We start from the raw sequence: 14,342 nt of genomic DNA, 5'->3' as shown, positions 1-14,342 counted from the left end.
AAAGTTTACCAGAAGATGTAAAGGCACTTCTTCCCCCTAAGCCTGGCATCTTTTCAAATCTGTGTCTATCGAAATATTGTTTCCATAGTTTAAAGTTGGATAGTTTTGATTTTTTCAAACATATATAAACTACTGAAAAGGATGTACCAGCCTGTTCCTTTGCCTTGTAGAAAGGTCATAGTTGGTCTAAAAAGCTAGGGAAAGGTATACACGAAAAGGAGAAAGTGGTATATCCCCTCACATATAATCCATGTGAGCTGAAAACCTACTGGGAGTTTATGCTGTGTTCATAATGACAAGGATGCAGTAAGTACTGAGCCAGATTTTGAGTGCTGCAGTGTCCTACTCAGGGTAGTTCATGGCCATCTATGACCTTCTCGTCCATAGGACAGCAGCCTCAGACAAGGTGCTATTTCTTCTGCTATGTCCTAGCCCTGCAAGGGGGAAGCAAATGAGTTGACTCACAATTAGTATCTCAGGGCCAGGCTAAAGATATTTGAAAATGTGAGTTTAAATGAATTTCTCCTCTATTATCAAAAACAGCAGAGTTCAATCAAAGGTTGTATGGGAGAGTGATATTTAAGATTCAGTGACAAATATATTCATAAATGAATGCTCTGAAAATGATCTACAAATCTGGGACTGGGGAAGAAAATGACTCCATGAACTTCTCCCATTTTCAGGTTGCTCTGTGAATTTTCATCTTATTCTTTCTCACCAATGGAATTATCAGGAGATCAGTGCATGTCATTTTTATGAATGCAAGTGCTGATGTCTGAAAGCACAAGAACTGGCTGCTAATGATAAATAATTTATTTCCCTATTAACCTCTGACAGCATTATGAGTTTAACGATAAATACCCTTCCTAAAGTTTTTCTTCCTATACCTCCTTTGACAATGCCTGATGCCCAAGAGATAACCCTTCTTTATGCTGTCCACCATGGGAGAAGAAACAAAATTAACCCATTCATGTTACCTCTATGGCCAGCTGGAATTGTTCATGCTCTCGCTGAAGCTGCTCGGCTTCGGAAAGGGAGCTTGCGTTGACAAGGCTCGCGTTGAGCATCGACTCGCCGTTCCGGATCCAGCCCAGCACCTGGAAAGAAGGATGTGCTTATGGAAAGGTTACTTCCTTACAAAGCTCTAGGCAGCCACCTATAAAGAATGCTTCAGCTCAACTAAAGAAAAGGTAATTTGCTTAGTGTGGTCTCAGGTCGAATGGGCAGAAAGGAAATCCTAAGATCAAGACTTAATGGTATAAATTGTTAAGAGAGGCAAAAATCTTATTCTGGAAGTGACTGCTTGAAGAAATAAACTTCCAAAGTCATTTACATGAATATTCAAATGGTGAAAAGCTTCCATGGTCCAAGTTTTGATTACAAAAATGAATAATCCTCTATACAAATATGCCAAAGCGAAAAACACAAGGAGCAATGGGGGAGATTTCAAATTAAACATASAGATCTCCTGCTTTTTCAGAGTTCGGTCTGGAATCACAGACTTTGCTGGGTTGTGCTGCAATTTCCTTTTGCTCTGCTTCCTATGCTTCTTTCCTACAAAAATCCAAGCTCCACTACTACTTGTCGTTTCCAAACCTGATAGTTTCCAACTGCACTGAGGAGCTAGGAAGAAATCTCCTGTCTTGCATTTTATATTGATTCAAGAGGCTTTAGATCAGGGATTCTCAGATTCTCTTTGTAGACTAACACATGCTTTAGCMACAGAACCAGATCCTAACTATGCACAATTCAATCTATGAAGTTTTTTTTWAAACTTATTGTTAAACATGGCAACATTTTGCCCTATTTTAAGGCATGTTTTTAGAATATCAGCACCCAGAAGACACTGGCAAGTTCTTAGTTATGTTATTTTCTACCTGTCTGGGTGTCCAATTATTCCAAGAAAGCAAGAAAGTTGCTGAATTCAATTCACAGAAGCACAAGAAACCCTGACCGCCCAATCACTTCTACAAATATAGCTTGTGATTTACAAAGCTTTTAAATTGACTTTGCTTCAATATTCTGCATAGAATTCCTTTCATGCCCGCATTTTCACCAAGTGATCCATTAAATCGTCTGCAAAGAACAGGGATTTTCTGTTGTTTTGTCTTCCATCCCTTGACTTTATTTATCACCTTACTTGTGGCCATTCAGTTCTCTGTGGGGTAGAAAAATGAGCTTTCCTTAGGAGAAAGAAAGGGGAATTATCTACACACGTAGCTGAYCCTAATTTGTAGAAAATTGCATTCTGCTCAGTACAACAGTGTGGAGGGCTTCATTTGTCCACTTCTCTCTTTCCTCAGCAGGTGCTATTGTACTTGCAACAATGGAAAAGAAATGAGATTATCAAATGGCAATCTTTTTGGCTGTGGCTTTATAGAATCCACTAGAGAGGTAAGCTCTGTATTACCTCCTATACCATAGTGCAAGCTGAAGTTAATTATAACTGGGAAAGACTTGAAGTGGCACCATCATAAAACAACATGCACTTTCACATCTCTGATGTATCCTAGTTTCTAAACTGTCAGAATACCACTAGAAACCTCAGTTTTAAAAAGGAACTTGGATAGTGAAAGGCTAGTGGGTAACAATCTTGAATAAGGAGGATGAGGGTCCGTATAAGTGACCCGAGCCAGGTTCCCTCTGTGGTGCACTTGGATCCTCTGTGCAACTGTCTTGTTGCCTCAAACATATCAGTCATTTGCACGGTAGAGGAATCTAGATCAGGCTCAGATGGATTTCATACTGTCAGCAATGCTTACACTTACATCACGTCTCTGCAGATATTTCTTACAGYCAAGGCACAATCCAGACTTAGTCCCACGCAATGTAGAAGTTTGCTGGTAAAAGCTGACCCTCAGCTTTTCAAGTCGCTCTTCAAAATCAAAGGATATTATTGCATAGGTGATAAAACACAAAATGGATTTGGATTTATGTTTTCACTTCACAGATCCCATGGTAGGTGTCCACCTTCCTATCCAAACCTTTCAGTTTCACTTAAATCCTTCTTATAGAGAGATACTTTAAATGCTGCATCTCTTCTTGTGTGTGTGTGGTTTGGGTAACACAAAAAAAAACCAGCTGCATACCCAGAGCTTCCTCAAGTCTAACTGCAGGATCCAGTCACTTGTTTGCCTGTCACTGTGTTGCTGGTTTGGAATTAGGACTGTGAAATGATTGAGAGAGACAATTTATCCACTTGCATCTGGTTTACCAGACTTGCTCAGAAATTCACTCCCACTTACATGGCACTTAAAATCTTTTCATTAAAACATATATAGAAGGTACTGATACAACACCCAGACACTTCTCTGATTGTTCCCTGTATGAACAGATTCACCATTATCTGGGAAAGTGCAGAAAGCTTGATGGTGAGAGACAGCATCYCGCACAAATTCCAGATTTTGCAACAACAGCAAAACAGCATGAGTCAACCTCTTACATCTCTACTCCCTTGGCAGCTTCTCTGAAAGGCTACTACCACACACACAGCCAGGAGCAAGTACACCTTGTAACCTTGGCCATGTTCAGAACTGTACTGAGGCTTCCAGCTTCTTTGTGGCATATGAGCCTGGGGAAAAAAAATCCAAGGATATCCAGAGTCTCCCAAGGACTGCGTCCCATCATCCTTTGGACATTTTAACCTGGAAGCAAATCTAATATCAAATAGGAAAAGCACACAGAGAGCAGACACATGAATAAATACGCTTCAGGACAACCTGGAAAAATAAGTTGTAGTGGGGCACTGTGGGGATATCTGAGACTAAAATTGTTGAAGTTCAATGCTTAGAAAAAAGAAATAAAGGCTACAAAGCTGCAAGCACAGCATCAAGGAATTTGTTTGTAACTGCTCTCCACAAGTCTATTCTTTCTACACTTTTACTTCTATGTAAGTGATTCAAGTCCTTTAGTTATTGTTGGAAATGAGYGGCATCTGAGTGAGGGCAATCGGATCTTGGGAAGGGTATTTCCTAATAACAGCGAGTTTGTGAATCACTGATCTGTAGCATTTCCACTTGCAAGCAGTTCGCAGAACATCACACTTGCAATTGCTCTGCCTAAATGGTCCCAAACTTCGATTCATTGTCTTGGCACTCAAACTCTTGGCCTTAAAATTTAAAGCAGAAATCCCTCCTAAACAGGGCTTAGATAGACGTAGTTAAAAGACTTTSGATTTCCATGAACCACTGTAACACAAACACATGTACACTTCCCAGTGCTGATCTGCTTTATTGTGTCAGCAGAACTCAGCCACAGCTACAGTAGGTGTCTCGTGGTAACTAAATCTCACCTGATTCACAAGAGTGAGTGCAACTTACTAATRAGATCATCCTGCATCTCAAATGCACTAAAACGAAAATGAGGAATCTCTGGACCAGACTGGAGTGGAACTACAAGCCAAAATCAATATATTTCCCAAATTCATTGAATGGTTGTGAGCATGAGTCATTGGCAGGAAACCAAATAGATAGGGCACAGATATATTTTAGCTTGGCTTTTCCAAAGCAGACTGTAGTTGCAGTAATTTATAGGTTAATAAGCAATGCAGATCTAAGTATTCAGCTGAACAAATAAAATGATTCTTTGCTATTGGTTGCCTGAAAGGTCACACAGTGATGAAAACATTGATGGTCCCAAGCTAAGTTAAGGAAACACTAACTCAAAGCAGCTGTTTGTTCTCCTCTCACAGCAAGTATTTGACAGTTCAATGCTAAGCCCAGTTCCTTTGGTTAGATTTTGGTTTGTAGAATAGTTAAGGCGCAGCAAACACTTGCTAGTGAGGGGAGTAACGTCAGGTGCCYGCAGAGAGAGCTGCACTGTCCCCCTTTGGCTCTGGGAGCAACCCCAGGGCTGCCCAGTTCTCCCTCACCCTGGTCAAGGGGGTTCATGGCATCTGGCCAGGAAGGAACAATGCTAAAATGCTAAACAGAATTTAAAAAGAGCTAAAATGAAATACAATAAAAAATCAAAGATAAAATGCTAAAAATGTACTTCTAGTATTTCTACTACACTTGCCACTACTCTCTATCTTCTATCTCTTTTATGATAATGTTAATCTCATCTAGGGTTGCAAAATATTCTACCTAAGAAGTCTCTGAAAGAAAATGTATGCTGTGATGTTGGTACTGCCATCTTCCAACTTCAGAGTTGTCCAAGGGTGAAGAATTTTTGCTGGCAACAGTAACTTAATTCAGATAAAGTGTTGCTCAAAAATTTACTTTTGAAAACGAATAACTATGACCAGGTCTACTGAACACTCACCATACTGAAAAGTTGCTTTTTAGTAAATAAAGCAGCAAATCCTATCTGTGACCTTCTTGTAGTGACTGGAAAAATAAACATTTGTGTTGGTAAAATTGCAACTTGAACCTTTCAGGTGTCTGGAAAAATGTTTCTGATTTTCCTAATGAAACCAATACCATCCCATTAAAATCCAGACATGAGCACTTCACTGAAGTGTGAAGCCACCTCTGGAAAAGGAAGCAGGAAGTTTGGCATTATATTATGAAGCACAGGAAAGCAAAAGAAATGAAAGGGATCCAACTAAAACAGCACGAGAAAAATAAGGAGGCAAAACATGATTGCCTGAGCAAGAATAAAATCYGGAAGAAAGGTGGTGCAACGATGCTAAAATGATTAAGCAAGTCCTAGGATAAAGACCACAGATAGAATTTTTTTCTCACCCAGAAGRTGATGAAGACTACTGGAAGTCAACAGTAGCAATAAATGAGAAGGTTAAACTACTGTAAAACTTAAGACCTCACAGCTCAGTTATCCTTTGCTTTGGGCCAACACTTCACAACAGCTGTAGTMTTCACCTCAGAAGGACACATGTAGTCTGAGGCAACCTCCAGTTGATGAACTTTGGGGTCGGTTCTGCACAGATCTCCCACAGCAATTCACAGAGTCATACACAAGCACAAGGCAAGGAAGGAATACAGCCTATGGCTGTAAAAGTGAAGTGCTATTTGGTGTAGCCTGCCAAGCACTTTACACACGAAGTAAAATCACGTACTTTAAAAATCAAGTTATACAAAGGGGCTAAGACTGTCTCCCTAAAGGTGGGTGACTTGTTGGAAGCAAGTTTAGCAGTTTGCATGTACTGTAATGGTAGAAAACCTGCTCGAAACCCTGCAGCGTGGTTAAAAACTCTCACCTGCTTGACTTCAGCCTGTAGGTGCCGTAGCTGCAGGCACTGCTCTAACCTCTTGTGAGTCTGGTCGGCATTAAGCTCCAGCTCGTGCTGTTTCTCATGAAGAAATTCCAGCAGCTCTTGAACCTGTGTCGCAAGATCAATGTCTTTTTCACAGATCAGCTCAATGCCTGCAAGAGAACAATATGCAGAGAGAAAGATCATTGGACTTTTTTTCCGATTCTAGATGTTGCATGATCAAAAATGTTGCTATCTGACACAGATTTGAGCAAATCTTTCTCATTAAACTCTCCCACGTAATCTCTGCCTTGTCCAGTTTCTTCTTCTGCATCACCATGTTCTTCAACAAAGTTGAGTTTCTCCAGTGATCGCTGTTGATCTTAGCCATCAACATCTGGCTAGGAGAATGYGACAATCTTTATCAGAAACTTATATGAACACCAAATAAAACATCAGGAAAAATCTCTTTCTTATTGTATTTCATTCAATTTATGTTATAAAAATACCTGCTGAAAATAAGCAAAAAAAAAGTAGAAAATGAAAAAAGAAGAGGGAGAAAATAGTTATTTAGAAATAGAAAATAGACAAAAAATAGGTAACTAAAATAAAGAAAGTAAATGGTAGCTGTCTGACCCACAACAGCAGGGGCACGGAATGCAGTAAGGCAAACTTCCTTTCCATCTAGGTACTTTAGGGGATTGACACTAATTTGGTTGGACACTTAATCCAAGCTATAGTTAAATTAGTCTAAACTGACTTCCATCCAGTCCTGATATATTAGAGGGAAAGGGTGGCCGGGTACCGTGCTCCCTATCTCTCGCATCCTGCATGAACTGGATAAACACCTGAGCGACATGATCTGATCTCACAGATAACTCTGCATTGAGCAGGAGGTAGAAACACAGACCTCCTGATATCCCTTCCTGTGAGCCCAGGGTCCTCCTGTGCAGTGGTCACATGGAAAAAAAGCAGAGCTTCACATGATCCTGCTGCATTACACTGGTAACACTGCCAGGTCCCAGTGCAACTGGCAAAAGGTTGGCCCAGAATTGTTATGATGTCACTCCATGTTACTGTAATCCATGTATTATAAACTAATAAAGATACAATTTTTCTCTCACTGAGGTCGCTGGAATTCTGCCACTGGCCTCAATACAGGAGGATCAGGAACCTAATATAAAAAATAATCAGATTGTGGTAATGCTGAGAAAACACTACACTTTTCTCCAAAGTCAATGAAATAAGAGGATATTTTAAAAAGAAACGTGTTAATGAGAAGCTGCTGTACAAAATGCTTGGCCTTTATTTAAAAACCCATTTAGAACAATGTCTTTTTTCCCCTTTTATGGATCTCACTGGCTTGTGACTTTCAGTTCCTTTCACAATAACAGCCAAAGGTGGCATTACACAAAATAACCGTTCTCTTATGATCAACTTTATCCTTTCCCCTGGCTTCTAGTTTTATCAGAAAAAGCACATGGGAACACAAGTGATTGGCTTATTCCCTTTCCTTTCCCAGCCAAAACACAACAGATTTTTCATTATCAAATAAGGTGGAATAATTTTCATTATCAAATAAGGTAGAATGGCCCTTGGCTTCCATTTTCAGACCTGGAAATTCAATTTACGTTTCTATTCTTGGGAGTGAAACCCTGCTCAGCCTCCAGGCATCGTGGCTACAATTAGCCCACGTTTGGTTCTATATCCTCAGGACACGGTGGGATTTTCGTGTGCTCGACCTCAACACACTGATTCAGGATTAAAAGCAGTTTTTCCTCACGCACCCTCGGCTGGTAGGGTTTGGACTGTGCKAAGTCATCAGTGGCAACCTGTGGCTTGCCTGGGATGCCATCCAAGGACAGCCTGCACTCCCCGTGATGAACAAGCTGCCCTTTCCTGCTTGTCACCTCATGCACCCCGAGCACCCGCACTGCCACTCGTGCATCCCAGGGCCCTGCTTTTACTGCACCCACAAGACTCTGTTCATAGGGATTTGTACAGCCTGATAARGATCACTGCTCCAAATCCGCATCAGGCAGGCAAAAATCATGGGTGAATGCTTCCAACCTGCTTTTAGTCCCTGTACAAGATTTCCAAGTGAAAAAGGGAACATGCCTGACAAAATCTGGATGTAATTTTATCTGACAGACTTAGTAGTTTGAAAACCTCCAAGTCAGATTAAAAAAAAAGACAAAAAAAAAAACCCAGAGGGATCAAAACTGGATCAGTTTCCTGTGTGATGTGTTAAAAAGAATTAAGCAGAAAGAGAATTATGGAGAAATGAAAAAAAAAAAAATAACTGTGCAGTTCACAGTGGCTGGGTAGGTAGAATGTCCCTGAAAAATCACATTTTTACGGTTTTATCTTCTACGGCTGCAGTCAAGTTTTGATTGTAGCAATGGTGACACTGTACAATAGAAAGCAGCAATCGCAGTTGATTTTTACAGCTCCCCTGCAAGTTCCCAGCTCTGGCTGCAGGAGCAATCATCCCTTAACACATGCATCGAACAATTGTGATACGGGATTCGGCAAGAGGGAATAAAAGTAAATGAATTTTTTATAGAGTATAACTATCCTTTATTGAAATAAGAAACAGTGGGCTCCCAGGAGCAATCTCTCTCCCTTACTTCGCCATTCTCCCAGCACTTAGCATTCTGCGCTAGGCAGACAGGAATATTACCTTTGATTAACTACAGTTATTCTGCATCCCCATGAGGCTTCTGCTTCCTTGCCTTTSGAGCAATGGATTTTCTCAGGTAGCTTCATAGAGTATCTTAGATAATTTTATTTAAAAAAAAAAAAAAAAACCTAACTCATTTCTTTTAATATTTAATCTTTATCTGCAGTCCAAAAGAAGTTGTTAACTTCTTGACAAATATGGATTTTTCCCCCCTAAAATCAGACATCGAGACTGCTGACTGTACTCTGTTCTGGACCATATTCTGAACCTCCCACAGATTGCTACCCACATTAGGATACTTCCAAGATGAAAAAAAGCAGCAKCATCATTAACTGATGTATGAGACAAATTTGCTGCTGCAGAAAGCAGGTGAGCAGGACCTCAGGACCAGGCATAGCAGGGGCAGATCCCATACAAGCTCCCACGTGTTTCACGCAAGGTGTTAGCTGGCCTAGTTCACACAATACTCTTGTAGGTGTCGGTAAGCCTCCGGTGAGTGCAGCTTGCCAAATCAGGCTGAACACTGCCAGACTTTTTAAAGGTGGGTGTCCATGGGTAAAATGTTTGCYAAAGAATAAAGCCATAAAAATCATTTTTATTTTGAAAGCGCATATGGAGGGAAAGGGCAGAAACTGCTCTTGCTGTGCACTCTTTCCAGACATTTAAGAAGGTTAAAATGCTTTGCAAGTAGAATTCACTTCTGGGCTTTATGCTRTGATTAACCTGAATTATGATATTCTTTTTTCCAAATGCAAAATGCCAAGATACAAAAATCCTGATTCATGGGATGTCTTAGAAACATCTATATTCTACTATATAATATCCTACTGCTAAGAAGCAGAGTAAAAGCATCAAACTCTCTATCAGCATGAATCAAATGTGTCATTTAAGAGTTATGTGCCAAAGGCTTTTACATGCAAGTGACTATCTTTACCTTTCAAAGGCTCACTGAAAAGGAAAATTCCAGTACAGTTTATCATAGTCCCTTTTTATACATAAAATAATTCCARTTATTGCTGGCTGGAAACAAGAATTCCATTTCATGAAAAATTTCAAGGCTTTCACACTTGGATCCTTTCCCAGAGGGCTGCTGGATAATTAGCTTCCCTCTCCCTCTCTCTGTCCCCCAGGCATGTCTACACCCTGAAATGTGGCAAAGGGAAGACACAATCAAGCCTGAGAAGAACTAAGCCAGCGCATCCGGTTAGTTTGTCTCTAGATAAGGTCTAGTTGCAGGAAAGTTAACAAGCTTGGGCTCTACAATGGCTAGACTGTGCCTGGATCTGAGGTCTGACCAGCATACCCAAGATCTACAATTCAGAACTCCCTATAGGGCTTCTCTTGTACCTAGCGCAAGGTCAAGGAGACCTGGGGAACAGTCCTCCTTTTACATCAAAAGATGTTAGTGTTTTCTTAGTGTATTTTTGTTTTCAGTGCTTGTTTATTTTTATTTGTTCATTTTTTCCCTTTTAAAACAGAATTCATTTTTTCTTGCTTACCTGAAGCCTGGACCTCCATGATGTACTGGTGTAAATCCTGTCCTTGCTGGATGACTTCAAAGGTCATGTTGTTCATGGCCAACTTGCGCTCGGTGTGGCGCTGCAAACGCTGCTCAGCCAGGGTGAGGTCTTCTGTATTGAAATCATTCATTTGTCTCAGCAGATCTTCATTCCAGGCATCTAACTCCGCTGTAACCTTCATGGGCAGAAGATGGACACTGTATTCACTCAAAGTCAATGAACAAATCTTACTCTAACACTGTGTTTGATCAAAGTACTTCACATTTTGAGTCAGATCCAGAAAATCCTGAAATACAGGTCTGATAGACCCTGCCCATGTAATGGTCTCACTTAATAGTTTGCCCAAGTGAGGATCCAAGACAAGATCATCAGCACAATAAAAAGAACTAAAAACTTCTTTCCCCTTACACATTCCATGGGACACTGTAAGAGAAGASGACACTGTTCACATTGATGGTTGAGACAATGTTTCTTTACATATTCAAATTTAAATGAAGAAATAAACACCAACAGAATTACAAAACAATTTACTGTACTTKTGATCACATAATCCCCAAATGGCCTGAATGTTTCTAAAAACATTTTGTCATGCACTGTATGCGGCAGATTATAGGTAGAAATACTTATTATTATTTATTCCATTTTGATACAGCTCAAATAAGAGAAGGAAGGTAAAGGGAATGGAAATTAAAACATATATACAGGCTGGTATGGTGAAAAACACAGTGGTTTAAAATATTTCGAAATTATCAAATAAATACCATAATTCTGATTTATAAATCAGTTTTTCATAGTCAGATCCAGGAGAGTTAGAACAAGATATCTAAATACACATGCTGAAATGTACAGTGAGAGTGTCTCTTTCTCACTAGAAGTGCTTTTCACAGCCTGAGTGCAATAAGGTGTTTAATTTCCTAAGCAGCCAGCTTTCAAAGTTTACCACTCAGTTTCCTTACACATAAGCACACTTTACGTGCCAGGCAGACATAGAAAGGGATCCCAGAAGGACCAGCTTTCTGCCCTTCTCACTCTGCAGACTCACATCAGAAAGGCACTCACAAGCACAAGTTTAGTCTCTGCTTGGAGAGAAGCAGAAAAGTTCCTTTATTTACCCAAGCAAGAATCTGGGATCTCAGCTGGAGGGTTGCAGCAGAGTGTGGCCATCCTCAGAGGCTGCTGTCCCTTCCACTCAATYACCTTTAAATAACAACTACCTTCACAGGCTTTTTCACCCCTTTCCTGAATGATTCAAATGTCTTACCTGGACTACCAGGAATGTGGTAGCTTATTTGAAGATTTAACAGTTACTGAGAAATGGGCAAAGATGATTCTGAAGAAGGATTTTAGCAAAAAATAAAGGGTTTTGGAGAAACATCTCTGCTAAGAGTGATCTGAACTGAGGTGGTCTTGGCCTCATTTCAAACTACAGTCAACAGAATGAATTTAGAATAAGCGCAGGTTTCTACAATGCAAGATTTAGTGCAAAGACCTTCGTTTGTGGAAGCTGACAGAAAAGTATGTCACATGACAGGATCAGAAATATATATATCTATCTACTTTTTAATGAGCTATTAAAAATCTTGTCTGTTGGAGTTCATTGCACTGACTGTCTGGTTACTAAAAAAAAAATTTGAAAATTTGCAAGAGGTTAATCAACTTATTTCCCAATTTCCTACAGACATCTTTAAATTCCCATGCAAGGGCCCTCAGGAAGATAACTAAATACATTTTTAAGTGACAGTAATAGAAAAGATTAAAACAATCAGAGAAGATGTCCCATCAGCTCATTTGCACAGCCGTGACACTGTGTTAGGCGGTATCTGATCAAAACAGGATTTCTCCATCCTGTGGACATTTTTTCCAGGACAAATCTCTTGGAAGGTTGAACTGTCAGGTGGGCTGAGGATGGAAATATGAAGGAATCAGATGTCCCCAGATCTTCAAAGATCCAGCACTTTTACCCAACTGTCTCTGTAGCTCTTAATATCTCTGTACTGTTTCCTTTAGTAATTTTCCCAGCTGGCCATGGCAGGCACACACTGGCAGCAGTGTTTTTATCATTAGATCAATGATAATTCCTGCTAAAGAAGAGAAAGAAAAGGCTTTTCCTACCTGTACTAAACTTTGCCCTTTGGCCCTTGGGATCCAAAACAAGTCTGTTGGAAAGAGGCATCCACAAATTTCAGAGGTAGCTGGAGCTCCACATTGCTCACGGTGACAGACAACTTTAGCCAGGCTCCCCACACACAAGAAGCTGCATCTCAATATCTACATGTCTTACTACTGGTTGCAAAGCACTGAAGGGTTTACACTCTGTTACCATGGTTTTCTTATCCATGGTTTCCAATTGATAAGGAAAGTACGTTACAAGCAGGCATGAGGAGATAAAACTGCTCAGGATGCAAGGCCAGAGCAGGAGGTTACGTGTCAGGGTCCCGGGATGAGGAATCTGGGCTAAGACAGCACAGAAGCACCTGGGTGGCTCTGGACTCACACCAGGCCAGCTGGGCTTGGAAGTGGCTGCTCTACAGGGCCAGAAACGCAGCCACCAAGGAGGGCAGGAGTGACAGTTGTCGCCTAGTGGGTGCTGGGGTACATGGGGCAACTGTCACAGGTGTGGGTTATGAGGAGGAAAAGAGGGAGTCAGGCCCAGTGAGAGGCAGAACATCACCCAACCTCCCAAGCGAAGCGTGTACAGGAAGGTTGGGTACATCGCTCGGAATAGCTCTGACAAACAGATGGCTGGAAGGGAATCTGAGGCAGACAAAGGCAAAGAAGCAGCAGCAGAGCTGTGATAAGAACCCAGGCTTCCTGAATCCCAATCTGCTGTCCCATCCCGGAGACCAGGCTGCTTTGCATATCTCATTAAGATACTTCCTTTCCTGTCTGTACAGTCAATGCCTCAAAATCCCAGCAGTGTCTATACTTTAAATTGGACCATTTGGAAGCAGTCCCAGAGTCTGAATTTGATTCCCTAACTGGTTTGACTTGGGTAAAGGGAAAATTAATATATTTTGTTCAGGAGGAGGCTGTATTTCGGCAGTTCTGTTAACTACAGATGTATATGTTTCAAATCCAGTAAAGGACCTTGGATGCTTTCACAAAATGACTTAGACATTGACATCGCTGATGAAACTTGAGCTGCATTACAGTGTCCTATCTCCTGCACTGTGCTAAGAGCCAATTCCATTGGGCCTCTGTCAGGAATCAGGACATTTATCTCACAAATGAGGCTTACTTGGCCATGAACTTGTTTCATTCCCTTTTGACCCTTATAAACGGCTGATTACAGTTTACTCTGTTCATCTTTTGAGTTTTCGGCGGAAAGAATTGAAGTGTATTCACTTTGTGCTGTCTGTGCTTCGCAATAGACCTTGGCATCCTCCACTTGCCTTAATCTGAGAGAGCCGCCCCAAGCTCTGCTCTGGCATGGGAGAGAAGTGGAGCCAAAACAGATGGGCCACGAGAGAGCACCAGAGGCAGCGCAGGGGTCTGCGTATGCAGCAGACTGGTTTTAAAGCACCCATGCTGTTCAAAGCGAAACGGCACATGTTGTCACAGGGCAGCTACACAGCCCTTCCTTGCAGGGGATATGAAGCTCCTGGCCAAGAAAGCAAGCCAAGTGTAGTGAGGAAAGCCAAGGGACGCCGAGTTCCAAGGGGGAAGAAACAGACGATGAAGCTACTCATTGACCATAAACCTAGAAAGCAAGATTCTTCYTTCTTCACCTGAGATAAATGCTCCTGCTGTCATGAAAGGAGAAATGAGAGAYGCAGGTAGTGACCCCAAGCTAGCAAGCTCCCCAAATCAGTGCAGCAGTGACAGCACAGAGCTCTTCTCAGCACTTGAATCACACAGAATGGTTAAGATTGCATGAGCAAATGCTGGATTTGCACTGAGCTTCATGTTACAATCACAACGCTCTAACAGAAACACAGACTCCTGCAGCTGAGTCTCTGCTTTGTGGTCACAGTGACCACAGYCTCGA

General features: G+C 41.2%; 1 protein-coding gene across 1 annotated transcript in view; it reads right to left on the bottom strand.

Moving 5' to 3' along the window:
- KALRN (kalirin RhoGEF kinase) overlaps positions 1-14,342 on the bottom strand; it is a 464,489-nt gene that overhangs the window by 150,479 nt on the left and 299,668 nt on the right. Inside the window, exons 14-16 of the mRNA XM_026054352.1 lie at positions 10,334-10,529; positions 6,158-6,324; positions 978-1,097 (exon numbers count right to left, since the gene is read on the bottom strand). Of these exons, the coding sequence (XP_025910137.1) occupies positions 978-1,097; positions 6,158-6,324; positions 10,334-10,529 (483 nt within the window). The remainder of the gene's footprint in view (positions 1-977; positions 1,098-6,157; positions 6,325-10,333; positions 10,530-14,342) is intronic.

Source organism: Nothoprocta perdicaria, unplaced genomic scaffold (assembly GCF_003342845.1).
Source record: "Nothoprocta perdicaria isolate Ctin4 unplaced genomic scaffold, notPer1 scaffold_0, whole genome shotgun sequence".
NCBI classification, from domain to species: Eukaryota; Metazoa; Chordata; class Aves; order Tinamiformes; family Tinamidae; genus Nothoprocta; species Nothoprocta perdicaria.
The sequence above is the reverse complement of the archived record's forward strand: the minus strand, read 5'-3'. Positions and strand labels throughout refer to the sequence as shown.